Source organism: Berkeleyomyces rouxiae (genome assembly GCF_048999995.1).
Source record: "Berkeleyomyces rouxiae strain 22BRR77 chromosome Unknown BrBRR77_ptg000002l, whole genome shotgun sequence".
NCBI classification, from domain to species: domain Eukaryota; kingdom Fungi; phylum Ascomycota; class Sordariomycetes; order Microascales; family Ceratocystidaceae; genus Berkeleyomyces; species Berkeleyomyces rouxiae.
In genome coordinates this window covers 2,569,974-2,595,716 of record NW_027396492.1, presented here as the reverse complement: position 1 = coordinate 2,595,716, position 25,743 = coordinate 2,569,974, and the positions used below count along the sequence as shown (strand labels likewise).

At 50.4% G+C, this 25,743-nt stretch overlaps 8 protein-coding genes across 8 annotated transcripts; 2 read left to right on the top strand and 6 right to left on the bottom strand.

Moving 5' to 3' along the window:
- Nucleotides 1-398: 398 nt before the first annotated feature.
- Nucleotides 399-3,252, bottom strand: BROUX77_002258 (uncharacterized protein; the record flags this gene model as incomplete). The annotated part of the gene is made up of 2 exons (XM_073746779.1): nt 399-2,746; nt 2,805-3,252. 2 exons carry the CDS (start codon nt 3,250-3,252, stop codon nt 399-401), a joined length of 2,796 nt encoding a protein of 931 aa, XP_073607340.1.
- Nucleotides 3,253-6,621: 3,369 nt separating this feature from the next.
- BROUX77_002257 (uncharacterized protein) lies at nt 6,622-7,809 on the bottom strand (the record flags this gene model as incomplete). Its single annotated transcript, XM_073746777.1, has 2 exons — nt 6,622-7,220; nt 7,302-7,809. 2 exons carry the CDS (start codon nt 7,807-7,809, stop codon nt 6,622-6,624), a joined length of 1,107 nt encoding a protein of 368 aa, XP_073607339.1.
- A 617-nt stretch (nt 7,810-8,426) lies between these two features.
- BROUX77_002256 (uncharacterized protein) lies at nt 8,427-10,603 on the bottom strand (the record flags this gene model as incomplete). The annotated part of the gene is made up of 4 exons (XM_073746776.1): nt 8,427-8,859; nt 8,930-9,311; nt 9,389-9,688; nt 9,766-10,603. The coding sequence occupies 4 exons, from the start codon at nt 10,601-10,603 to the stop codon at nt 8,427-8,429; spliced, it is 1,953 nt and encodes a 650-aa protein (XP_073607338.1).
- A 3,974-nt stretch (nt 10,604-14,577) lies between these two features.
- On the bottom strand, nt 14,578-15,504 carry BROUX77_002255 (uncharacterized protein; the record flags this gene model as incomplete). Its single annotated transcript, XM_073746775.1, has 1 exon — nt 14,578-15,504. One exon carries the CDS (start codon nt 15,502-15,504, stop codon nt 14,578-14,580), a length of 927 nt encoding a protein of 308 aa, XP_073607337.1.
- A 1,376-nt stretch (nt 15,505-16,880) lies between these two features.
- Nucleotides 16,881-18,071, bottom strand: BROUX77_002254 (uncharacterized protein; the record flags this gene model as incomplete). The annotated part of the gene is made up of 2 exons (XM_073746774.1): nt 16,881-17,355; nt 17,437-18,071. 2 exons carry the CDS (start codon nt 18,069-18,071, stop codon nt 16,881-16,883), a joined length of 1,110 nt encoding a protein of 369 aa, XP_073607336.1.
- Nucleotides 18,072-19,978: 1,907 nt separating this feature from the next.
- BROUX77_002253 (uncharacterized protein) lies at nt 19,979-21,831 on the top strand (the record flags this gene model as incomplete). The annotated part of the gene is made up of 4 exons (XM_073746773.1): nt 19,979-20,224; nt 20,283-20,312; nt 21,237-21,475; nt 21,534-21,831. The coding sequence occupies 4 exons, from the start codon at nt 19,979-19,981 to the stop codon at nt 21,829-21,831; spliced, it is 813 nt and encodes a 270-aa protein (XP_073607335.1).
- Nucleotides 21,832-22,444: 613 nt separating this feature from the next.
- Nucleotides 22,445-23,295, bottom strand: BROUX77_002252 (uncharacterized protein; the record flags this gene model as incomplete). The annotated part of the gene is made up of 3 exons (XM_073746772.1): nt 22,445-22,614; nt 22,704-23,159; nt 23,277-23,295. 3 exons carry the CDS (start codon nt 23,293-23,295, stop codon nt 22,445-22,447), a joined length of 645 nt encoding a protein of 214 aa, XP_073607334.1.
- A 1,317-nt stretch (nt 23,296-24,612) lies between these two features.
- BROUX77_002251 (uncharacterized protein) lies at nt 24,613-25,479 on the top strand (the record flags this gene model as incomplete). Its single annotated transcript, XM_073746771.1, has 2 exons — nt 24,613-24,660; nt 24,790-25,479. The coding sequence occupies 2 exons, from the start codon at nt 24,613-24,615 to the stop codon at nt 25,477-25,479; spliced, it is 738 nt and encodes a 245-aa protein (XP_073607333.1).
- Between the last annotated feature and the right edge of the window lie 264 nt (nt 25,480-25,743).

The window sequence follows — 25,743 nt, the reverse complement described above, 5'->3', positions numbered from 1 at the left end:
GGTGGAAGAGTAGGGATGAAGATGAGGAGGGAATTAATATCAATTATTATCGTGTATTTTAAGGGTTACGCAAATGTGGGGAGTACGCAAAAGCATGTGTCAGACGTTATCGAACGCTTTTCTTCATGCAAAGATTAACTATGGAAATTGTATACTTGGAGACACTACCTATCATCAAATCCATTAGTTAGCCAGTTAGAACTTAAATCTCAATACATACTACGCAATTATCACCAAATGACACACGACCACCTCCCCTCAGGTAGTTTGTGCCAATATTGCAACACAATTATGTAGAGTATTCACAGGACAATTTATAAAATACATCAAGCATCTTATTGAGAACGCAAAAAAGTCACTCGCTATATCGAAACCCACATTGCCCTCCAGCTCAAGCACTAATACTCCGCCAACGGCAGTCTCTTGCCCACATCGCGCCTCCGCCGCGCTTGTTCTTGCGCCCTATCAGACGGTCTTGGGTCTCTGGAGCCATCCCGTCCTTCTATAAGCGGTCGTAGCGGGTGCAAAAAGTTCCCAGCGTCAAAGAAACCATAGCCGCCTTGATAGTCTTCGCTGGTAGCGATGCTGTACTCTGTCGGCGATCTCGTGCCGCTTGGCGACTGGCTTCTTAAGCGTAGGACATCGAGCTGGCGGCCGTGGACCAGCCGCGCCTTTGCGGGCGAGATCCTGTGGCTGTGGAGACGCGATATGTGCTTCTGGGGCTGCTTGTCGATCTCGCGGGCGCGAGACGCTTTGATGTTGGACTGCTGTGTCGTAATACGTAACATACGCCGAATTTCAAGCAAGTAGCTTTCCAAATTACCTAGGAAACGGCTGGTCTGTCTATGCTTGCTAGAAACGCAGATTGAAATAGAGTCATCTTTGATAATGTAGCCAATGCCAAAACCGCTGCCTGAAGTCGGACCAAAGCCAAACTGGCGAAGAGATGGGTTTCCACAGTTAGAAGTTGATAGAATGCACGTATTAAGCCGGTCCCATCCCGAATCAGCGAACAATGATGGGAGAGGCTGACTGTCTTTGTTACGAGAGGCTCGTGAACTTGTGCTATCTTCTCGACCACGGGTGATTATTGAAGGAGGGGACACGGTGGTGTTGTCCGTGCCGTCAGTGGATATCAAGTAGCTGTTAGTGTCCAAAGACGATGCGTTGGAGTCTGCGTGGTGGCTGTTGACCCCAATATCGCTGTTGCCGAAGTCAGGGCCAACATCAACATCATCACTAATAGCATGCTCTTCAAAGCGATGCACCAGAACTGACTCGTCAATGGCACTCCTGTCCGAGGACTCGCCCGAGTAGCTCATTGGACTTGAATAACCGGACGGCGAGCTGTAGTCAATGCGATCCGCGTTTAACTCGTCGTCAACGGTCTTGCGCCAGATGGAAAGCAGGGCGAACAAGTGTCGATCGCAACCTTTGCCCATGGCACATTCTCGTGTTTTCGCTGTGTGGCGTTTGCATGCCTTTCGCAGAGTGTCGACCTTTTCCTCTGCAGACGTAGCAGTCCCCCAGAAAGCCTGCACAAAGTCAACCGACTCCTGTGAAACTGTACGAATAGCCTCGGTTCTTCCATGGAGGTAGGTTTTGGTCATGGCAGGCTCGTATGTACAGTCAATATGACCATACAAGCTGTAGTATGCCGACTGGAAGGCCATCTGTACGAATGCATCTGGGGAGAACCCCATCGATGTAATGAAATTCTTTCCATAGGCGCCAAAGTCAAGACACTCAAATTCGTGCTGCATGATAAGATCCGTAAGGTGGGCCTCGGAAAAGCGTACTGCCAAGCTGAGAGAGTCCGGAATATCCCATTCTAGCTTGTGAGGGGTCGTGGTGACGTCACCAAAGCTTTCAGGGTCGCGTTTAGCTGGATCAGGGCTAGTTGTAGCCCAGAGTGAAGGAGCTTGTCCGTTGATTGAGCGAGCAAAACGCAGGATAGTGTCAGTATAAATATCGCTGGCAAAGCGAAGCACAGTATGTCCATCAACACCCGTGTGCTCAAAGTTGATCCCGGCACTACCGTTCTTGCACACAATGATTTGTAGTTTGTCGTACCAGCGATTAATGCATGTACCAATCTGGACTCCCTTCTCGAGTTGGCTCGTTCCACAGAGCATATTCTGGCATAACCCAGCAACATCCAAAGGCTCGTTGTAGTCCAAGCATAACACGAATAGAGCCGAGTCAACCATCGACAAGCAGTCTGCATTGTTATGGCCCTGCTCATGCGATAATACCTGGCGACAGCGAGCCCATTGTTTGCGATCCTGCGCAGTCAGCAATCCGAGTGCACCTTTGGCAGTTTCTAGGATAGGAAGCTGGGTAGCATCGTCAATGATGGTCTGTAGGTTGACACTCAAATCCTTTTCCGTCATTATGACGTCATTGTTGTCATCTAACACGTCAAACCAGTAGAATTGTCCGTGGCACATAACAATAATGTGTTGGGACTCGGGGTATGCCTCTATTTTGCAGCCGTTCTCGGTAGGGACTCTTGCAGTGCCAAAAAGCCTTGAATACTGGTGCATGCAAAGAGGAGTTCCCTTGACCGAGTCAAGAGGAAGTTCTTCAAGACGGATAGCTCTGACAAATTCAAGTGCCGAGTAGACAAGTGATGCGGCTCGAGTGACTTGATTATTGCGAGCAGGGGTAGGGTCATCTTCAAGTAAAAAGAAAGGATTGAGGTTGAAGACAACAGAACTCTCAAAATTGAGATAGGTATCATACCCTAAGCTTGTGTTAGTACATATATGGGACTGAACGGGAAACGTTCATGTTGGACCTACAAAACTGTTCAATGTAGCTTGATTGGCCATCGGCATACTCTATCAACCTTTGCTGTAGTTCGGGGCCTTCTTCCGTAAGAAACCTCTCGGCAGCAAGCTTCGTTTCTTCATGCTCTGAGGGCTCTTGCAACGGCTTGAGAACATCAAGATAGCGCTTAACAGTCTCTTCAAGGGTAGGAATGGGAAGTTTCGGCAGTTTATCCTGAGCTGCAAAGGTAGATCCGGGTTGACCAGCCTTTAGGAGGTTGTGGGTAGCCATTGGAGGTCTGGGTAGAGGAACGGTAGCAGATCTCTTGGAGTCTAGTGTCTTGATGATGTGGGTGTCGTCAGGAACAGAGCGAGGTATCGCAACTGATGTGCGCGTTTGGCTTAAAGTTTCACCGAAGGCGCGAGGCTCGGTAAAGCGCACTTTAGAAGGCGTTATTTTGTTAGTCGCGTGAGAAGACATTTCTTAGGTTATTATTGGTGAAAGGTGGAGAAGGACAAGATGACAGGGCATTCAAGCGTAGAGAGGGCAGATGCAAGTGCAAATATTCAGCCCACGCAAGGCAGTGCGGAAGAAATAATGACAATCGTGTAGACAATATGAGAGCATGGGGACTCTGGGGGGGATAGGAAGGATAGGATAGGCTTTATATGAAGTATGAAGAGGCAAGAAAGGAGGCCTGGACATGAACGACCAGGAATGCGCAGAAGAAGACCGGGAGCAAAGGAAGCTTTATAGGAGGATCCTAGACGTTGTAATCCAACCGCCAAACTCCGAAACGTGGTGTGGCGGAAGTAGCTTGTTAAGTGGATGAGGGGAGGGGTGAAGTAACTCTTTGGAGGCGTGTATCTGGATGAAGAAAACACTCACATGCAAAAGGGAAATAACAAGTAGTCACAACAGCCAGACAACAACGGGTATATGGGCAGAGACGGAACGGAGACGAGGAAAATGAGATGGTGTCCGGAGGAAGAAGATGACTACTAGTCGCTAGACAAAACGCAGCTATATGGGTTGTTTTAGTGTTGGAGAATCAGAATAGTGAGGTGGCTTGTGTACAAAGTATGCACAGTAGCTAAATAGAACTACAAGTAGCCATAGTTACAACTTGATCTTGCGAAGACAGTCATTGTCAAGTTGTGGCCAAGTAACAGAGCGAGCGGATAGAATATGGACTTCCATTTCCCCATGGGGAAGAGTGGCTGATACGGGACTAGTAGCCAGAAGGGATAAGCTCGATTCAAAAGCAGTCATGTATGTATAGGAAGTGGTAGAAATGTGTGCACATGATGTAATAGGGACCGAGGAGGGTACCAATGTACGACTTGTTGCAAGGAAGAGAGAGTGTGTGATGTGACAGTATTCAACTTACACCGGCCCAGCTAGAATTGAGCGGGGAGGGATGAATGGTGATCTGCGATGACGTAAGAGCCCAGGAATTAGGGTCTACGTTTTCAAATGCAGTTTTTTGTCTGGCAGACCGAGTTGCAGATGCTGATAACACAGGCCCAAGCTTCAAGCCTAGGCTAAGAGAGAAAAGATGCAGTAGTGTCGGACAAGACAACTGCTGACTGAATATAGACAAGAAAGAAAAAGAAAAATCAGAAGAAAAAATCAGACACTGGCTCGGCCAGCCAGTGTCACTCTTCCTCACCGGCTCACGGGCTACCTGCAGATGAAGACTTCCGTAGGGCCGACAGACAGCAAAATAAGTACAGGCAGTCACACAAGATTGCCGGATTGGGCTCAGTGGCCACGCCCTTTTTTTCTTCTTTTTTTCTGGGGTCTTGCTAGAGGGGACAGAACCGAAGTTTGGCTGGCTACATAAAATAGCTAGTACCAACTTGTTCTGTGTCTCTCGCCTTGCGAATAACTTGGGTTTGACTGTAAATCCTGTTCCTGATCCTGATTGTGGTCGATGATATCCCTCTTCCGCAGGCCTGCACTGTTGTATGTCGTCTTGGATTTATTTCGGGATCCAAGACTGCGAGATATCCTCGAGGGATTGGTCTTTGAGCCGATTGATGCCACAACGAGGAATAGCATCTAGCGACCTCCAATCCAAGGAGGAGCTCGTTTTCTCCAAATATTCGGCGGGGGTTATTTGATTTTTAGGTAGACTGTCTAAAAAAAACAGCCTTGTGATGAGGTCACGGGGACTTTCAAGTTCATGAAAAAAAGCGCAACACACAGGTCGTGGAATCCAACCTGGGCAAATCATTTGATAAGACGGCTTAACAATGAACGAAGCCTAAAAGGGGAGACAAACAACAAGATGAGTGAGGATAGATACAGAGTCGTAGGTCGACTCACCGGCTTATAGATGGGTCGCCTGAGTAACTACACATGGTGACATTGAAAAACTACCCCACGTCTGTCATGTCTCGATGCATGTGCCATTATATTTGCGGATGACACACAAAAGATGCTAGAGACAGGCTTTGGGACTCTGTGCAGCTAGCGTCGCATAACTGCATGTGTAGCATCGAGGATTGCAGAACGAGCATGTCGAGAAGAACTTGATAACAGTCTTGCAGTGTGCTGTGGGGACCGACCGAGCGGAATGTGAAGAACGGCTTCTGAATATTGGGACGGTCTTCGTATTGGTCGTGCGAGAGAGGCGCGTATCTAGTAACCATTCAAATGGTAGAGCGCTGATTTGATGTTGAGAAAGGAGGGTAGGGTAAAATGTGGTCAAAAGGGTAAAATGCCACATGGAGCGTGTTGAGGATGTTATCGTGGCTTGTGAGGGTGGTGGTGATGAACAAGTTACAATCTTGGTAGATGTGAGTGGTTACAGTTGGAAAATGGAAAGTTTTGTCTTTTACTTGAATGACTAGTACATCGAAAGATGCCTGAGGCCTTAAGAACAGCCTCGTCGTTCTTTCCCGAAGCTCATGATCCCCATATACTTGACTAAAGAAGCAGCTTCTCTTTTGAGTCGAAGGCCTCGTAGCGAGCCAACCAATAGCAAACAGCATTATTTATCTACAGCCAGTCTCTTCTCCAGAACCTGCAACTACTCCAACCTGCAAGAATGCAAGAATAGGAACACAAAGAAGTTGGCACAATCCAACACCACGACTGCGTGCCGAACAATTCTTTTGTTTTGGGCGTGACAAAGCCGCAACATCTGCGCTGTGTGTTTGGTGATGCTGATGTTGTCCAAACCCGAGAAGGGGGTGCTGTCCTGCCCCAAATCAATCACCACGTACGAGCCTTTGTGTCTATACAAGTGAGCTCCGGCCAGCCTCGGAATCTCGCAATGTGCACTGCAGCCGCAGTCAGGCAATAGCCATAACCCAAAATAAGCCAACAAGGGCTAGGCCCTTCTTTGGCGGCTCCTGGAGAGGCAAGTGTTTTCAGGATCGGGGGAATGGGACCTTAGAGATAATGCTGCTAAGCAAGGAGGCCTATCGGTTAAACGGATTTGGGCTCATGTAGCTGATGGACTAAAAATAACACTGAATTTTACGCACTACTATTGCTTGTCACGACAATCTTCCTGTTGCGTTCTGCTCCGTCTTCCCGGGCCCCTGTGCAGGGCTCGCTGGACTCCAGCCCGGCCGCCGGGCTACATACGACAGCCGGCACCACCCCCCGCAACTCCGCCCATGGAACCAGCACAGAAACGCCGCATACGTAGAATTGTGGTCTAAAGATTGTCATAAAAAATTAAAGTATGTAGTGTTACAGTTCAAGCTTGCCGGTCACTCACCTTTGCCTTAGCTTGTGCAACCGACAGTAATAATAATACAACAGCCCTCCTACAGCTGCAGAGCCAGGAGAAACGCCACAGGCTTGGCCGCTTGGCAACACCCCGCTGGCTTCTCACCGGTTAGGTGACTGTTCAAACGCCGGACACGCTGATCCCGGATCCGGCTTACCGATAATCTCCCCTAGCAGCCAGTCCGTTAGCCCGACAACCTTGGCACCCACGCCGTGCTCCCAGCGCTTGTCTGCCTGTGCCAGCTCAATGGTATGACTCAAGATACGACCCTCTTTGTCAAACTGAAAAATATACAAACCCGTAAAGTCATCCTCTCCACGGCTAGCCGCGCCTTTACCACCCGTCTTGGCCCCGGCCAGCGCTGAACTGCCAGAACTACCAGCATCGCCGTCCGGCACCGTGCGCCAGCGCACTACCAGCTGTTCAGGCAGCGCGCCATCCCGGCACGGAGCAAAGGCCAACGGCTCCTTCATCATGCGCTCGGAAACGATTTCGACGCGCACGTTGCCGACCAGTGGTACGCGGTTCCATGCAATCGGCGAGGTCCACAACGCGGCAGTGTATGCGACGCGGCCTGAAACGGTCGGCAGGTGCGGGTGGGTGGATGGAAACAGGTGTAGCGAGATGTTGGGGGCGAGGATATGCTGCGGCAAAGGTGATTGGAGTAGAGTCGGCAGGCGGTCTTGAAGAATGCGCAGAGCTGCGTGACAAGAGCAGCGGGAGAGGTTAGCTTATAGAGCGTCATCAAGGTACCATGAAGTGCGTCATAGCCACCACTTACTATGCCCAAGCTTGGCCTTGTTATCGTCTGGACCGCCCAATTTGCCGCTGGTGCTTTGTAGGTGTACGTTGTATCGGCTCTGCCGGCTCCTGGCCGCCTGCTTTCTGTGTAGCTTGGGTCCAACCTTTTCTCTGAGAAGGCCTTCCAGCCGCTGCACCATGATTTGATCAAACCGGATCCCTCGCTGCGGAGGCAACCTATGCCGTAGAAACAAAGATGACAACGGCGGCACTGACAAGACAGCCCTGCGGCGCTGGTTTTCCCAGTGCGGCGCCGCTACCGCTGCCGCTGGTCCCGAGCAGGGAGCTTGCTGAGCATCTTGCAGCGTAGCGTCTTGCACCACACGACTTGTCGCCAAACGCCGGCCAAACACCTGCTCCTGCCATAGCTCAGAGCACGGCTGTTTACGCAGCTCGATCGCAACGGTGGTAGAAATAGATGGAGCCAGGCGGCAAGAGAGTGCCGAAGGCGAGGATTGCCAACAGCGCAAGCCCAGCGCCGAAGCCATGATGAGAGCGGGAGTGTGCGTGCCTTGCTATGTCTATGCGCAAGAAAAGAACTGGCCTTGTTGTAGATACATGGAAAGACTCGCTAGCCGGCCGTATGCGTGAAGGCAGGCCAAATTGCAGTGATGAAAACACGGGGAAGCGTTTTTGGAGTGTCGATTTTATGCTTTTGGCAGTGCGCTTTCAGTGAGACAATAAAAGTGGAGCCATCTCCAAAACAAGAGACGACAGTGGAACATAACACCAATGCATGACATCACAAGATTAGTTATCACGTTCAAGTACCGAAACTAGCATCATCTTCACCAGGGCTATCAATGAGAAAACAAAAGCCATCAAGATTACTCGTCAAACGCCTAGATGCATGCGCTCTTCAAAGAAAAGAAGGAAACACAAAAAAGAAACCCCAATGAAAGAAATAGCCCACAAAACGTCATCGTCAACATGACACAAGCGCCTCCCGTCTCAACGAGCAAAGCCTCACCCGTCATGGTCCTCTCCCACACTCTCTCCCAGGGGAAATAGAAACCAAAAATGCAGCCCAGATGCTACAGACGGTTCCAGTTTCATACTTCCGCCTCCTCCGAAGATCATACTTACTGCTGTTCCCCTCCCGTCACTATGATCGCCCCTTCAAGTGCTCATTCATGTTCAGCGGCATGTCGTCGTCGCCATCGTGATGCAGCGTGATGCTGTTGAACTCCTCGAAAGGATCCGCAATCTCCGCACCTGGCGTGCCAGGCCCCAACTCTCCACTGTCACTCATGCCAAGACCACTGCCACTACCGTCACTCTTAGGTTTTGCTGTTGCGCCAGGCATAGGTCGTGAACCACTGATGTCAACACTTTCGCTTTCTTTGACATTGCGAAAGTTGATAGTGTCAACGCCACGGCCCTGGTTGGGTATTATCGGGGGCTTCATGTGGCGAATCAATGCCCATTGTGTCGTGCGGAAGAATGGATGTACTTTGATGTCGGATGCTCCTGCGCGTGCTCCAAGGCGACGGTTCTCGTCCTTGATAAGAAGCTTACGAATAAGAGATTTGCACATACTAAAGCAGATAAGATGGTGTTAGTAAAATTCTTTATCATGGGCAAATATAGAGGATAGCTTTGACGTACTTTGAAATCTGTGGTGCGCCCGAATGGTCGGGGAACGGAATATCTTCTCTCAGAATATTTGCGAACGTTGCATTTCTGTTCTTGCCCTTGAAAGGTGTGGTTCCGTAAAGCATCTCGTAGATGAGAATGCCCAAAGTCCACCAATCAACAGCACTAGTGTGGCCACTACCCTTGATAACCTCGGGGGCAATGTACTCTTCAGTGCCAACAAAGGAATTGGTGCGAAAGTTGGCAATGCAGGACTTGGTGTCAATTGTAGGTAGAGATGTAGTACTGGTGCCGTTTTTGCCGACAATCATGGTGGGCTTGCCACCTGTGTCTGACTGCTTGGACAAGTCGAAATCTGAAAGCATGATGTGTCCAGACTGGTGCAAAAGAATGTCTATAGAGATGGCGTGTCAGTCGCACATGTTCACTTGTTCTTGGTAGACGAGCAAAGTTATCGGGTAAGGGACTCACTCTCGGGCTTCAAGTCACGGTAAATGAACCCCATCAAATGCAAATATTCCAGGGCGGCTGTTACTTCGGCAGCGTAGAAGCGAGCATCGTCTTCGGGTATGCATTTTCCCGGCCTAGTTTGCAATGCTCGGAAGAATTCTCCACCCATGCAGTACTCCATGCAAAGGTAGAGGTAGTCTTCGGACTGGAAGGAGTGGTATAACGTCACAATGAAGGGATGGTTACTGGTGGCCAGGATCTCCTGCTCGGCAAGGGCACGCTTGATCTTGTTACGCTTAATCATTTCCTTTTTGCTAAGCACTGTAGGTTGACAAGATGTTAATTGCCGAACTGAAACAAAAATAACGAGACAGAAGAGGGGGTCGGTCTTAATTTACCTTTCATTGCATACAGGCGGTTGCTCTTCTTTTCGCGGACAAGATACACCTTGCCCACGTCACCCTTTCCAATGAGCTTAATTTTGTCAAAACTCTGAGGGCCAACTTCGACATCACGCACTTTGATAGAGTTGGAACTGTATGTGCGTCTAAAGCCAGCAGCTATCAACCTCGCAGGTGTGGGGGGGAGAGCACCAAGCTCGTCAGCGTCAGGAACGCTCAAGCTACCTGATGTGGTGGTCATTGGCAGCGACCCAGAGAGCTGTGCTTCGGAATCGGGGAAGCCAAGCATATTTCCATCAACCATCAGGGGATCTTTGCCCATCTGGGCGGTTGCCGGGCGGTCACCGGTGCCGTTTTGGAACATGCCATGAGCATTTGGTGCGCTGGCCACACGGCGCAGTTTACGGGCTAGTTCTTCCTTATTGGCTGCAGTGCCCTGATCATCAGCAATGGGGTCTGCGCCTTCGGGGCCAACAATTTTGAGCTCAGGGGTGTCTGGTGGGCTTGGCGGCACCGAGCTCTCATTATGATGGCGCAGGCCAGGCTGACCCTGGTGGGCAAAGTATGGGTTAGCGTGGGCAGTCGGGCTCATGGTCTCGTCAAGAGGATTTCCTTCGCCAGCGACAGTGTGAGAGCGCAAGCGGCCCATGGTGAAGAACTTTGTGTGGCGAAAGGTAGATTTCGATGAGGGCGATGGGGATGTGTCGCTCTTGGTAGGCAGCGCCTCGTGGACCAGCTTATCGGTTGATGTGGTGGCATTGTGGCTGATACGAAAGAAGTTGCGGATTTTTTGCGGGAACTGGCCGTTGCCGTTGGCTGTTTTTGCGGATGGCATGACGGTGGTTGCAGCACAGTACAGTGGTGTCTGCTTGGATTCCGGAGATGGTTCTCGCGTGTCGTTTGAGGATGGGTAGGTCAGGCCAGCGGACGGGCGAGCGGATATTACAACAGCTGGAGAGAGAGAGACAAGAGAACTGGGCTCGGGATCGTTGGCGACCGGGCTGGATTTACAAGGACGGGCAAAGTAAAGAAGAGGCGCTTCCCATGTTCATGGACGGGACCAAGTATCACCAAAACAGCGAGTCACGGGCGACGCAGCGGCTGGCGTCAGTAGCGATGGGCGGTGGACAATAGGCGGCGGGCAATTTTGGATTTTGAGTGTCTCTGTGATTGTGCCGTGACGCGGAATGTCGTAGCAGATCGGAATTGCAGAGTCGGATTGGCTGAAGCAAGGCTGTGGTTGGGAGTAGACAGAAAAAAAAAGTGAAGGGTAAAAGCAGCTGGTTGATTGAAAACGGAACAGCAGACGAACAGAACAAATAGCGCTCACAGGGCGGCAGAGCAGTAGAAGTAGAGGAAGGAGTACAAGAAGGAGTACAAGTAGAGGTACAAGCAAAAGTGCAGACAGGCAAGTACAGGTACAAAGATGCAACAAGGGAGGGCGCTGGGCGACCAGGCGCACTAAACGCTAGAGGAAAGGAAGAGGAGAAAACCCCGGGCGGTGCGAAATGCAGAATGCAGCAACTGCGATGGCTGTGCAAGCTCCAAGGGAATGAATGATGGACAAAAAACAAAATAGCACAACAGCAAATAGCTCGAAAAAGGAAACAGCGAGCGGCCTTTGGAGCTGAGAGGCGGACTGGGCGCGAGAACAGGACAACGGCAAGTAAATGGGACACGAGAAAGGCCACCTTCTGCTTTTCAACTAGAGAGAGAAGAAGAGAAAGAGAAAAAAATAAAAGAAAGAGGGAGGGCAATCAATCAGGAATAAGTGCAGCTTAGTTAGTGCAGCCAAGTATACGTATGTACTCCTTGTACCGGTACATACTCAGCATAGCATACACAGGAAAGAGCCAGCCAGGGAAGGGGAGATAGAAATAGCCAGAAAGGATTATGAATGGCCATTGAATAAACAACCGAGTAGTTGAGTTGAGCCGAGACCAATGGGAGAGAGACCACGCAGCTGAAAGCCGGCCGCCAGAGGCAGAGTGGCAGGTCTGGAAGACTTGATTGTAACTACCCAGACAGACAGATACCAGGCTCAGGCTCTTGCCTCTGCATTACTACTACAAGCTGGCTTGGTCGTTTATGCTCTCTTCATCAGGCCATCGACAGCTGCTTTCTGGCTCTCGCCGGCCATTAAAGGAAGGTGCAAGGTTAAGCACCTGCCTCCTGGCATACACCCGGCGGCAGCGGCGGCCCTCCTTCCTGCTTCAATCGAATCTTGCCTGTCAGGCCAGCCTAGAGCCAAACCCAGACCCAGACAAGGGACATGGTGCGAATAAAACACAAGTACAGGTACAACGCTTACGTTCGCAAGACCTTCTTTTGCTCCATGGCTGTGGTATACAGCTACAGTCCAACCATTCGGCGGGTCTTGCATGCATCATGCGTCCTTGCCGCACTGCTTAAACGCGACTTGCTTCCAGCATCCGCTTTGGCTTTGACTAACTACCTGTGTTATGTGATGAGGCCTAGTTCGCTGGACCAGAAGTTCACGATGCAAGATTCATGAGCACCAGCGCCGTCACACACGCATACGATGGCTTCAGTGGCTCCAGCACTGCAAGTATTACAATTACAGGGCATGTCTTGCTGAAGCCCGCCACCGGCCCACTCAGCATCTTATGCCGGCCCTCACGTTTCTGTGCTGGCCTCTCCCCTCTCGGACCCCCATGTCCGTTGTTCCGTTTTCTCGTCCCCTCTTGTCTCAAAACTAAGGCCTGTCCAGTCCTGGAGAAAAAAAAAGCCAATTCTTCCCTGTTTGCAGATAATAAAAAAAGAGATACGCGACAGGCAAGCAAAAGAACCAAGCTCTGTTACGACTACCTCCACCACCACGAGCTCAAGCTCAAGCTTAAGCTTCCCATGATGAAGCGCACATGTCACAGTCCAGAAACGCCCATGGAAGCTCCATCTAGCCTAAATCCAACCAAATTGACAATGCAGAGGGAATGCTGGTGTTCCTCGTTGAATATGAAATGAAGGGCGGGAATTGGGGGGGCCATGCAATGTATCATAGGCAAATTGGCCGCCAAGGGACAAAGTTTGTCAGTCTTCCCCTTACTTTCTTCCGGATTGCAGGGAGGAGATAAAGAAACTGCTCGCTATTGATTTCTCTACGCACGAGGTGAGGCTATTATTACACAAACGATCGCACGTGTTGCCGTGTTGCGCCACCGCTGTAGCCAGCTATCGAGCCGGAGGGCCTCTGAAGGAGGCTTGGAAGACGGGCTACACAGGTGCAAGCACAAGTAAGCTTGTATACATACCATGGCTGATATATAGATTTACACATATGTAACTATGTTGCCCGGCTGTTTAAATGCTCGTTCTTCTACGCCCAGCTCAAGGTAGCCCGCTATAGCCAGCCGTGGTCTTAGTTCATGGGAACCGGGAAACAAAACTTTGTGCAACAACATGCTCGATTGCCGTCCACATCTACTCAGAGTACATCTGCATAGCCACACTGCCCTTTGCTAGTCCATCTCCGTGTGCCATTTGCGTCCTGCTCGCAATGTCCCTGCTGGGAATCACACACTCATCCGTCAGGGCTCCCTTCCTCAACTTGCCGCGCCAACGGACGAGACCACAAAACAACGACTATTGCGTCACCTGACCTCCATCCCGCCCCGCCATCGGGCTGGTCTTCCATCCCGAGCTTCTCATTCCGTCACTAGCACTCTGGGGAAGACAAATTTCGATTACTAATGCTCTCAGGGCACAGGGGTCCAGCTCCCCCTCCTCGTGTCTGGTACCATTTGTGGTTGCCAGTGTCGAGTCTAGCCTCCGACTCCGGCTTCGTGGTACGCGTGTGCCCTCTAACTATACCTAAAGGCTTTGCCTGGATATACACACACTGACATATATTTTTCACTTGTATGCATGTGCTCTTGCAGCTCTTCTTGCTCTCGTATAACTACACGTAACTAGTGCATGTGTACATACATAGTTACATATGCCTGTCCCTTCAAACTTGTCACTCCCGCCCGTAGCTTTCCTCGACCGTGCGTGCTTAATCTTGGCTTCCCCTGCTTGTCGTCACTTTACTGCATGTTTGCTTCCGCAGCGAGGCGAGCCCACCGTGTCTTTCCCTCCTCTCGCCGTTTTAGTTGTCTCTTTTGACTCGCCATCTTGGGCCTTTTGTCGACTGCAGGGACCAACGCGGCTTTCCTCATGACCTGGCTTTCCGTAGTTTGCTTTTAGCTTTTTTGGGCGGGTATGGTAGGGCTTCATGGCATGCACTTCACTGATGCTGCTATATAATATCCCTTTCATAGCCCATCGTCATTTCAACGTCTGCACATGGCTAAGCAAGACATGCCGCACTTAGATCAGCAGATTCAAACATCTAGCTCCGCAAATCTGTTATGCCTGTTATCGTCACTCCATCGTGCTAAAAATGGCTGGTGCTTCATTGCCGTCAAATCCGGCATCACAAAGCATGAGTAATGCGCGGATTCTATATTTTTCAGGATGACTAAGGCTCCTGCGTGCACAACAATCACACTGTTCCATGATGTCATGTTTCTGCAATATCCAATCAACTATAGCTAACTATCCATAATCAACCATCAATATTTGCTCGTATTTGTGGGCGGGACAGCTCAGTTAGTCCAAAATATAGTGGTTGGAAAAAAACACCAACTAGTCAACTAGTTATACATGACGAGTTACCAGGAGTTACAATTATGAAATCTACATTAGTTACAAGCATTATCTAGACTCACGTATGTGTATCACGTCTATTCGTCATGCATACTACACGTACACACTTACTCCCGAAACTGGAACTGCAACCATTGGTCCCTAATGGGCATCTGATGCTACATCTCCTGTACCGTCGCTGCTGTCGTTATTCTCGGTATCCAACGGCAGGCTGGCATAGACATCATCCAGAAACTTCTGCAGCCTCTTAAACCGCTTCTTCTGAGCCGCAGGGTTCTCTATTTGCTGACTCCGAATATCTGGTGTGATCTGAGTGCCCGAAGCATCAAACAGGTAACTTGGTAGTGGTTCCCCGATCCTGAGAATTTGTGGCCCACGACAGTCCGGATCGTGGGTCGGTCCATCGCCCAAGTGCCAGTTCATGGGCATCATGTGAGCCTTCTCTATATGCTCTCTCATGGCCGTCACAGTAACAAACTTCTTTCCCATGGGCACTTCGCTCTCGACACCGGCTGCGGACGATCCACATTCGGCCCATAAGCATCTGGGCGTAGCAATCGCCCTTCTTATTATTGGGCGAATATGTACAATCTCAACATGGCGTCGCATGGTTTCCATGTTGAAAAGCTTGGCTGGGCAGTCCTGCCACTCGCAGACATATTCGTTGTACTCTGGTCGTAATCTCATAAACTGCTGCCGCAGATATTTGATGTCGCGCTGAACCTTTCCGCCTTTGGGTCGACCATCGCCACTGCGTACTGCAGTATTCTTCTTGACTAGCGGTCGCTTGCGAGACGCACCCTTTTTTCTGATACCGTAGTCAAGGTCAAGCTCTTCGGCACCTATTACAGCTGTAGTTGCATATGACACATTCGAATGGCTAACTCGAGGACGTCCACTACGTCGACGACCCTCAGTCATGGGTACTTGCTTCTCTGTTACAGCAACATCTTCACTGTAAAGTTGGGGCAATCCTGGATCAGATCGGGGTACGGCTTGTGGCAATTTAGGCGGAGACAAACCGGGCAGTTCTACTACCAAGCTTTGTCCCGCAACTTTTGATCCCATACTCAATGGTGAAGTTATCACCAGAGACGCATCCCGGCGTGGTTTATGTCCCGGACGCGACTTAGGCAACGGCAAGCTTGGAGACGAGATGACATGTCGCTTCTGGGGCAAATCAAATGGTTCGTCCCCTACCAAAGCATCCTCATCGAAAACCAGATTAAAAGTATTTCTTCGCACATCTTTGCCCTTTGGCAGGACGACCGCCACCCTAGAGATAGGCTGCGTTTTTGGCTGAGAGTTTTGCAGTCGTATATTCGTATTCATACGCGGTGTTTTTGCTGACATGTTCTTTCCGGCCCCCATTGTATTTGTCTGTGCTAGTGGTGTTCGATTCATCGTACGGTTCACATCATCTTGTGAGCCATAGCGAGGACCATCGTGGTGCAGTCTTGTCAGGGTTGGGCCTGATGACGAAGGAGTTGAGGCTGAAGAGACGGCAGGCCATTTCAACTTGCTCTGAAGCATACTTGACTTTGCAGACCCTGGAGTGGATAATGGCCGAACTTTTTTTGTAGACGACATGCTCTATGTTGCAGCTGTGGTCTCTTTAATCAGGCGATGGTTAGACGAGACAGTACTGCGCGTGCTGACGTCCAATTCAAGGTGTGGGTGCCTCTACTTGTGGCCCGCGCGAAAGGCTGATGGTGGCGTCGATAGTCTTGCGGAAAACAAGGGATCAAGGAAGGTCGCAGACCCAAAGATATGAATAAAGTAGCAACAAAATAGTTGCATTTGACAAAGTGGAGGTTAGAACGCGGTCTCGACAAAATCTCAAGGTGTTTTGATTGAGTTCCTTAATGTTTCTAATGTAAACCCGGTCGGTTTCTTGTTTCACTATCATCACGTGAGTAAGATAATGTAGGGTTATTATTTCTTCGTCTCGTGTAGCAACCAACTGTTCAACTACAATTTATACAGTTGCCTCCGTCGCTTCTGCATATTTAAATCGAAAGGAATATGATACTGTTAGACGCAGTAACGCTAATAATCTTTTGTGAAGTCAGATGAATGACTAATAATCACGGTGAAAGGCTGATAGCATAAAACAGACAAGGACGCCACCAGCAGTTCTTTTATAGAGGCATGTCTAACCTAGTCAACACCGCTCCTTCTCCAAAAGAAACCAATGAAAAGCTAACAACGAAAAAAAGAAAAAGAAAAAGCGTAACCAATAGAGAGAAACACTCTGTGCCAAACTGGCCAGCAAGACAGTAGGCATTCTGTCTCTGGCCAACGCCCCCGAAGCCATCTGGACATATTCTGGCATGAGATGTCCGGTAGACATCAGCCATCTCCACGCCTGTTCCATAGCTTCGTTTTTATAATACACAGCAAACATATATGCCAGAGTTTTTTGCTCAACCCGTCAACAACATTCAAGCGGCCACGGCGTCTTGCGGTGTCTCGTCGCCGGTAGCGCCAGGGAAGTCATGCTGCGCCTCGCCGGCCTTGATTTGTTCCAATGTGTATCCTGCCGCGAGTGCCAAACGCTCGGCTTCCTTCTTCTCGCGTAGCCTCTCGGTCTCTTTGCGCAGCTTCTCCAAGTTCCACATATCGCCCTCGTCGGCGCCGTCATCATCCTCCATATCCTCCTCCATACGCCAGCTACCGCTTTCGAACAAGGCACGACCGGTAGCCTCCTTGGCCTTCTTGGCCTGGTCTTCGGCCGTCTTCTTGTCCAGGCGCTCTTTCTTCCATTTGGCAAAGGACTCGGGTGTCACTGGTGTCAGGGTACCAGTGAGCTTGTGGCGTTCGGATTCTAGGAACTCTTCCAAGGTCAATGTCTTAAGAGGAGACTTGTCCATGAGGGCCTTCTCGGCCGCCCGCTGCTCCTTGGTCTTCAACACAAAGCTACAAAGTAGAAAGGGTAAATAACTGGTTAGTGAACACTGAAATGTGTAAGTGGTAGGAAAGAACAGTAGGTAAACTCACCCCGGAGGAAGAGCATGCTTGTACATGCAGGTGTCGCCACCATTTGGACAAATCCAGAACCAACCATACTTTCCGTCCTCGATGGCGGAGATAAAGTGCTTGCAAACCTTGTCGGTCGATGTCCGCTGATTACCCTTCTTAGATAAGACGACGGACCGCAACTTTTCTTCGTCCCAGTCGGCCGATGTCTCAGCCTTCTTGTTCTCCTCCTCATCGGCACGTGTATCTGTGTACAAGCTGCGCTTTTCAACCTTGCGCTCAATGGTCAAGTCATGCGAGAACTTGCACTTTTTGCCCTTTTCGCAATTGCCCTTCTTGAAGAAAATGCACAGCACGGTCTTGGGGTCCACTCCAAAGGGCACCTTTTGTACTTGCACCGGCTTGTTCAGCAGCGCTTCGGTTTCCAGTCGAGCGGCTTCTGCGGCTCTCTTCTCCCGTTCGCGGGCCGCCTTTTCAGCTTCCTTTTTCTTTTGCTCCGGCGTTCCACCGGCCTTGGCACCAGCCTGAAGCTGGGCAATGTGGCGCTGGGCAACACCGCCCTTCTTGTTCTTCATGCCAAAGGTCTTGTCCTCGACCGACTTCTTGCCGGATGGAGCTCCCTTTACCTTCTCATTTTTGCCGCCCTTGGGAGCCATGCTGGGCAATCTTCAAAGTATAGTGATTCGGGTGAATAAAGAGTGCCGATGGGGATTCAGATGCAAATTGAGAAACTAAAGTCAAAAAAATCTGCAAAAATCCAACGTATGGCGGGGTTCGAGAAATCGCAATCGTCGAGTCGAGTCGTCGTCGGTCGGGTGATTTTTGTGTCGTGGTGTGTCTTTATTCTCCTCGTTGAAAGGCGAAACGATTGGGTTGTTCACCTAAAAAAAAAATGCTGAGATTCCAACTCTGTAAATGAACTTTCGTTTCTGACTCCCACAAGAAGCCATGGTGGGGGATCTGGATAATTCACCACCCGTCATAGACGAAAGTGGGTCACGTGAGTGTCTGTGGGAGCAGCTGGTAGCAGCTGGCAGGGTCGAGCTAGCGTCAGCTTCCATGCCCGTCTCATGTAAAGCTAGGCTTAATTACGAGAGCTTTCATGATTGCGGCAAGCTGTCCATCTGGCCAATTCTAACGCACAGCAGAGCCCATCCAAGCCTCGACAACCCGACATAGACGATATTTTCCCCGCGATACAATTTCGAGGGTTACGGTACGTTTGCGCTTCGTTCTTAGTCCGCCATCGGCTTCATTTTCTAATAGCAACAGGCTTTCTTCTCTCCTGTGCACAAGTGTTCCTCCGGCAGGCCCTTTGCGACAGCACCATTTTCCTCCATTCTTACCATGATTTCCGACGACGATCTACACACTCTGGCGGTCTTCCTAGGCTCCGCCGCCATGCTACTCATTGTAGCCTACCACTTTATCGAGGTCAACTCCAAAAAGTCACAGCAGCCCGTCGTTGTCAAGGGCAGCAAGAAGAACTGAACGTCGCAAATACCAGAGCGAGTTGGCAACGGGTACGGTGCACATATGCCAGCTATACGACACATCCGCGACTATCCCAAAACCTCGACGGCATAGCCTTCGCAGACTTACTATCGACCATATCTCCAACAACTTGAAGATTCCGGGCGGTTAACCGGTCTGTTTTTACACCCAGAGCAAAAACACTCTTAGCTTTTTGTCATAGAAGATACCCATCAACAAAGACATGATTCTACTCCCGCATTTTCTACCGTTCGAATATCCCGCGTTTCATTCAATTCTTTTCCTACCAGTTTGGCACGGATTGTTGGCTTGTGACAATCTTGGTAGGTATTATATAGTTGTGTAAAAACCAAAATGAAGTTGTTGCTGGACCTGCGTTCCATACAAATCGCAAATGATGGGTGCTTGTTGTTAGGGTTAAGACGAGAGTCGTTGAGGTCACGTGCGAGCTTGCGCCGTGGAATCGGGTTTACCATGGAAGTTAATAGAAGCAAAGGCCCAAATTCGAATTTAGGCCAGCATGAATGCAAATTCAACCTGGAGCAAGGACGCTTTGCGCCACTGTCTTGCTGCTTTTTTTTTCGCGGCTGTGCCGCTTCGGGGTCCCCTGCAAGCAGAGGGAGCCAGAGTGCCACTAACAGGATCGCTGCAAATTGGCTGCATAAAGTGTTAGTGCAGAAGCTCTGGTGCCTGGGTTTGTTTTTACCTGAGTTGCGGCCCCTTTCCAGCTGCTGCTCTTTTGTACATATTTGTCGCTTGCTGCCGCCCTCGCGCTTTCTCTCTCTTCTTCTGTTTTCTTCTTTACCCCCAAACACCATCGAACCCATCCATCAACCCGCCCGCACGCAACCTTCCATCAAATTCTTCTTTTCTTCTTGTCTTGATTTCATCTTCTCTTCTGCGTCTTTTTTTTTCTTCTTCACGCAACCCGACCTATCCACGCTCTCTACTTTTCCCGTTTCCATATTCATCTCCGACCACACAAATACGCGCACGCGTCTGTCAAGCTCCCGACAGTTCATCGCACACAACAATCGCCTTTCCGTTTCCCTTTGAATTAGCTATCACAATGTCTGCTCTCCTAGACAAGTCCCTTGACGAGATCGTCTCTTCCAACAAAAAGACCAACGTCGCCAAGAACCGCCGTGGTGCTCGCCGCTCTACTGGTGCTCGCCCTACCGCCGTTGCCCCCGCTGGCGGTGTTCAAAAGAGCGCTAAGGCTGGTCGCCAACCGACTACCAAGAACCAGGCGAAGCCTAATCAGGCTAAGGCTACCCTCGTGAACTCTGACAGCAAAGTCATTGTGAGCAACCTGGTATGTTTATCACTTGATGTTCTGCGTTGACTGGTAACAATACTAACAAAAATAACAGCCCAAGGACGTTTCTGAGCAGCAGATCAAGGTATGTTTCCGGTGATGCCCGAAAGAGGCTCGCGGGCATTTTGACTGCTCTTTTCATTTTTATTATCATCTGCTCTCCCCCTCAATCGACAACGTACGGACGATGCCTCAAGTCGCATGCTCGCTTGAGCTGCAATCGCAATCTGGAAAATCTCACTTGATGATGTCCCGCAACTGCAACCTTGTTGCTGAGGTCGAGGACTCCCGCACATGATGCTCTTGATTTGCGAAATGTGCACCTGATATCCTCTCGCTGTGGAACCGCCTGGTCAGCGCCCACTATGTAAAAGAGAACAATATCTACATGGACATCGCGGTCTGAAAAAAACGAGTATGGCGGTGTGAGTGATTGTCAGCATCTTTCGGTGCCCTCCGGAGATGAGTTGGATTAGTTCAATCGAGACTCAGCTCTGAGTTGATGACGGTGACATCCGAACAAGAAACAATGAGTGGAAGCTACGGCACTCAATGCAACTCTTTTGCACATGGAGGGAGTAATCTCCTAGCTTTGGTTCCTATGATGGATGGGTTCGAAGTCCTTGGCTCTAATGCCCACGTGACTACCCTTGGCTTTAATGTGTTTGATGAATATTTGCGGAGCCAAACACAATCTCAAGTAGATGACACAACTTGACAAGGTGTCTAGACAAGATCTCTTGAGGCCATTCCAAAATACTTCAGTTTATTGATAGTACTGAAGGGCGGGTTTACTCGGAACCAAAGCTGGGATCTGCTCCCAAAGTTGATCTCGACCACAGATTCGAATACTAGTTGCATTGAACCGCTGACTCTATTTCTCATGGCTCTGTGCCTCAAAATTTTACGAACTACGACGAGAGACATGTCCCTCTACGAACGCGATGATCTACCTTTACGACTGATTTGATTTTTGATTACCCTTTTCCCCACTAACACATGTTACTAGGAGTACTTTGCCCAAACCGTTGGTCCCATCAAGCGTGTTGAGATCTCGTACGGCCCTAACTCTCAAAGCCGGGGTATTGCCAACGTCACCTTCAGTAAACACGATGGCGCTGGCAAGGCTTTCGCCAAGCTGAACGGCCTCCTTGTTGATGGCCGTGCTATTAAGATTGAAATCGTTGTTGGCGCTGCCCAGGCTTCTCAGGTCCTGCCTACCGTCAAGTCTCTTGCCGAGCGTGCTACGTGAGTTAATCCTTGATCTTTACATGTCATTCGTCTTTGTTTATTAACTACTTGATAGTCTCCCCAAGAACAAGGCCCAGCCCAAGTCTGCTGCTGCTGACAAGGGAAAAAAGCAGGAGAAGGCCAAGGCTGCCGAAAAGAACGCTGCTACTGCCACTGCTGGCAAGGCCCGCAACCAGCGCCGTCGCAGCCGCAACCCCAACGTTCGTCCCAAGAAGACCGAGGCTGAGCTAGACTCTGAGATGGCCGACTACTACAGCAATGCCCCTGCTGCCGGAGCTGAGGCTGTTGCTGCCGCTCCTGTTGCTGAGGCTCCTGTCGCCAACGACACCTCTATGGACGATAATATCATGTAAGCGTTATGCTGTATCGTGTCCTTTCCAGACTTTGGATCAAGGCAACTGTAACATTGCTTTCGACGTCTATTCATGACTTTGCTTTTTTGCCTGGCGGGGTTGCCACGGCCAGTCGTTTTCACACGCTTTCTTTCGAAAGCAGCTTTTGGAAGTTCTTCTGCTTGGTATTTCTTATTTTGTTCCTGTTCTTTTCCATCCACTCGCTCTTCATCACTTTTGTTACACCGAAAAAATCAATTCTTTCCGACGGAAGGTGATGGACCCCCGTCGCGAATTGGGGACCTGTTTTGGCTTTTTCTTTTATCTTTTTATTCACTTTTGGGGCAGATTTGGATTATCATGGGGTGGAAACGATGGGGAATTTGAGTGATTCTTTGGGAATCATGTGGGTTTTTTTTTGACTTGTATCTTCAAATCAGCGAAACATTAAACACTTATTGGGTCAAATTTCCCTTTCTTTTCGGGCCTGTGACTATAGGACAATGGCTTTGATTTGTCATGTTTTAACTTTTTTACCAATTCGTGATATGTAGGTGCTTAATTGCAATAGAGACAAGACAAGAGCTCTCCATAATACGTAAAGAAACAAAACTTAACCTTGTGCAGTTTGTGTTTACTTGGACTCAGCGGGAGCAGCAGCGGCATCACCATCCTTGGCCTCCTCCTTGACCTCATCTTCGCCCTCAAGCGCGGGCATATCGTCCTCATCGCTGCCTTCGTCATCACTGCCGTCCATGGGGGGAGCACCGCCCAGCTTGGAGAAGTCGATACCGCCAAAGTCACCTGTTGGGGGATTGCATTAGTCAATGGGGATGCTTCCCGAGATGGCGATAATGGAAGAAACAAGAACAAAGGGTGGGGAGGAGACTTACCCATGCCACCCATACCGGGCATACCGCCCATACCGCCCATACCGCCCATATCGGGCATGCCACCCATGCCGCCGAACTGGGACAGGTCGTCTTCGGGGGCCTCGTCCTGCTCGTCCTCATCGACCCACAGGTCAAAGTTAGTCTTGAGGAAGTGCATCTTTGCCTTGTCCTTGAGCAGACGCGGCCAGTACTCCTCGCCGAGCTCCTTCTTCTGCAGCTTCATCTCAATGTTCTTGCCGGTGTGGTTGACCTTGCTCTGGGCGGGGTCGATCTCGGCAAACAGGGTCAGGTCGACGGCGTATGTCTTCTTGAGTGAGTCCGAGGTGCCGCTGAACTTGACGCCGGTCGACGTCAGGTCCAGGGACATTTGCGAGGCCGGCACATCGGGCACGGTGATGGTGAGGAAAACGACGTTCTTGGCGAGCTCGGTGGCTGATGAGCGCTGGGCCCAGAGAACTGTCGGGAAGAGGGGCATGTTAGTGGGGGGTGTTTGTTGGTTTGCTTTTTGGGCCATGGGTAGGCAGGCAGGCTATTGGGCTGGGAAAAGGAATGCCAGTTGCCGTTGGGACATACCTTCAGGAGTAAGAGACATGGTGAAGAGTTAAGAAATGGGGATTGGTTCGTGTGAATTGAATCTGCAAAGACGAAATAATAGTCGAAGATGGTTAGATAATGTACGGACTAGCTTGGTAGAGTGGACGTGTGATGATAATTGACGATGCGGGGTGGAAGGAAGACTGGAGAGTGGATTGACGCGGGGTCGCGAGCAACAGCAGAGCATCTATGGGGTGGAATAGGATAGGACTAAGGGGGCAAATGGCCCAGCATCGTGAATTCGAAATCCGCCGCCACTGGTTCTTTGATGAGGTACCAGAGGCCGGCGATGTGGTGGGAGGGCCGAGCGGAACTGGCAGATGGTGTTGAGATCAAGAATACGGGCAGGAGAGGACAAACCTAGAGCTAGATGCAAAAAAGTGAAGAGTGTGAAGAGTTTGACTGATGAGTTCTAGAGAAGAAAAAAATGAGATAACGACTGAAAGAGAAACCTCCAAAAAAAAAAAAGAGTCAGAAGCAGAAGATCACAGGTCCAGGTTCCCTTCTACGCGTTATTCTCGGTTTGCTGGTTCGTCGAAAATCCTCCTCCCTCTCTGGTGGCCATGGAAGCTGCTCGAAGCTGCTGGGTAGCTGTGGATGGGGGATGGGGCAGTACCATTGGGGTACTTGGTCCCTTGCCATAAAATGTATGGCTAGGCCGGGTATCTTGGCGGTACCTCGTGGTGGGGCGTTTTGTAATACTATATGCACTTTTTTGAAAGCTGAAAAAAAAAAAAAAGCTCTGGTGCTTGTTATGAAGGTGATGCAACCTGGTTTCATGGTAATAGTGATCTTTCAACCTGTAGTTACAGGTAAGGCAGACTTTCTACAGCGTTATGTTGGGGTTTCTGTCTATACAGATATCCTGTGAGCTTGTTGATATTGTCCGGGTCTGGCAGCTGACCTGCAGCTGGCAGCTGCCAAACACAATAGGGTTAGTGGTAGATACGTCAAGGGTTGACCCCCATGGTGGGGCCAGGTTCCAAAGCGGCATTTGACGATGGCCCCCGGCGTAAGGCATGGCTTCCGCCTTCGTTCATGATTGACGCTGCCCGTTTAAAGAGACACCTCTCTCGCGAAAAGTCCTACGACCCCCACAGAATCTTCCCCAGCCAATCTTCATCTCGACAAGCCACAGCGCTTCAGCAGCCTCATTACAAGACTCCGCTTCGGCTAGCGCCTCCGCCTTGCACAGAACCCTCGACGAGAATACATACCCCAAGGCTGCCACCAAACGCCTCGGATTGCCCTGTTCCATTATCACAAACCCGTGATACACTTTCTTGGAAACGGCGCCTCAACTTTGTTGCCTATCATGGAGACTATAAGGTCAATGTTTGCGAAACCTGACCCGCAGGCGGAGGTAACTTGCCACCACAGCTAGAAACACCTTGCCTCACTGCATTGACGTCTGGCTCGTTGAGCATCACAGCCACGTGTTGTATATCCTTTGACTGACGGATTCTCTCTCTCTTTCCCTCCATGGTTCCAGATGCGCAAGTGGTCGCTATCCCTCCGCGCCCAAATACGCGCGCTCGACCGCACCATCACATCGTCAAACCAAGCCCAAGCCAAAGCAAAACTCCTGATCGTGCAAGCCGACAAGCGCGGCCGCCGCGACCCGACACGAGCCAAGCAGGCGGCCAAGGAAGCGCGCGAGATGGCGCGTGAGATTGTGCGCATTCGCCGCGAGGTCGAGCGTACCGTGACCATCAAGGCGCAGGTCAATTCGACGCTGCTCAAGGTCCAGGAGGCGCAGGCCATGCGCAAGGTGGGCGAGAGCATGCGTGTGGGCTCGCGCGTCATGCGCCAGATGAGCGTGCTGACCAAGCTGCCCGAGACGCGCGCCGAGGCCATGAAGTTCATGATGGAGTACGAAAAGAATGCCGTGGCCACCGAGATGGCTGACGAGATCATGGACGATGTCCTCGACGATGTGCTGGATGATGGTGAGGAGATTGGCATTGGCGAGGGCGAGGTGGACCGTGTCTTGGCTGAGGTGCTTAAGACTGACCCTGCGGCACAGCAGCAGAAGAACCCGCTGAAAATGGTTGCTCCGACGCCCGACACGCTACCGACTGTGCCACAAGCAGTGGCGGCCGAGCAGGAGGACGAAGACGAAGAAGACAACGAAGCTATCATGGACCAGATGCGCAACAGGCTAGAGGCGCTGAGAGGATGAAGGGACCAGGCCGAGAAACTGGGAGCCTGCAAGAGTCCAGACGATCCTCTTGTCGCTTGTTCTGTCCCAACCGACGCGCCGTGTCTTGGTTGGCTTCCTCTCCAGAATGCCGTCTCATTGATCCAGTTCTACAGAGTCTTGTAATTGTGTATTGTCTCCCGCCCGCAGCCGCCTTTCGCGCCCGCTTCCTGTGCCGAGTGTGTTCGTTATTGTGTTACCGGATAGACTCCTCTGGCCCACTATAGTTCTTCTTTGAACCTTTCT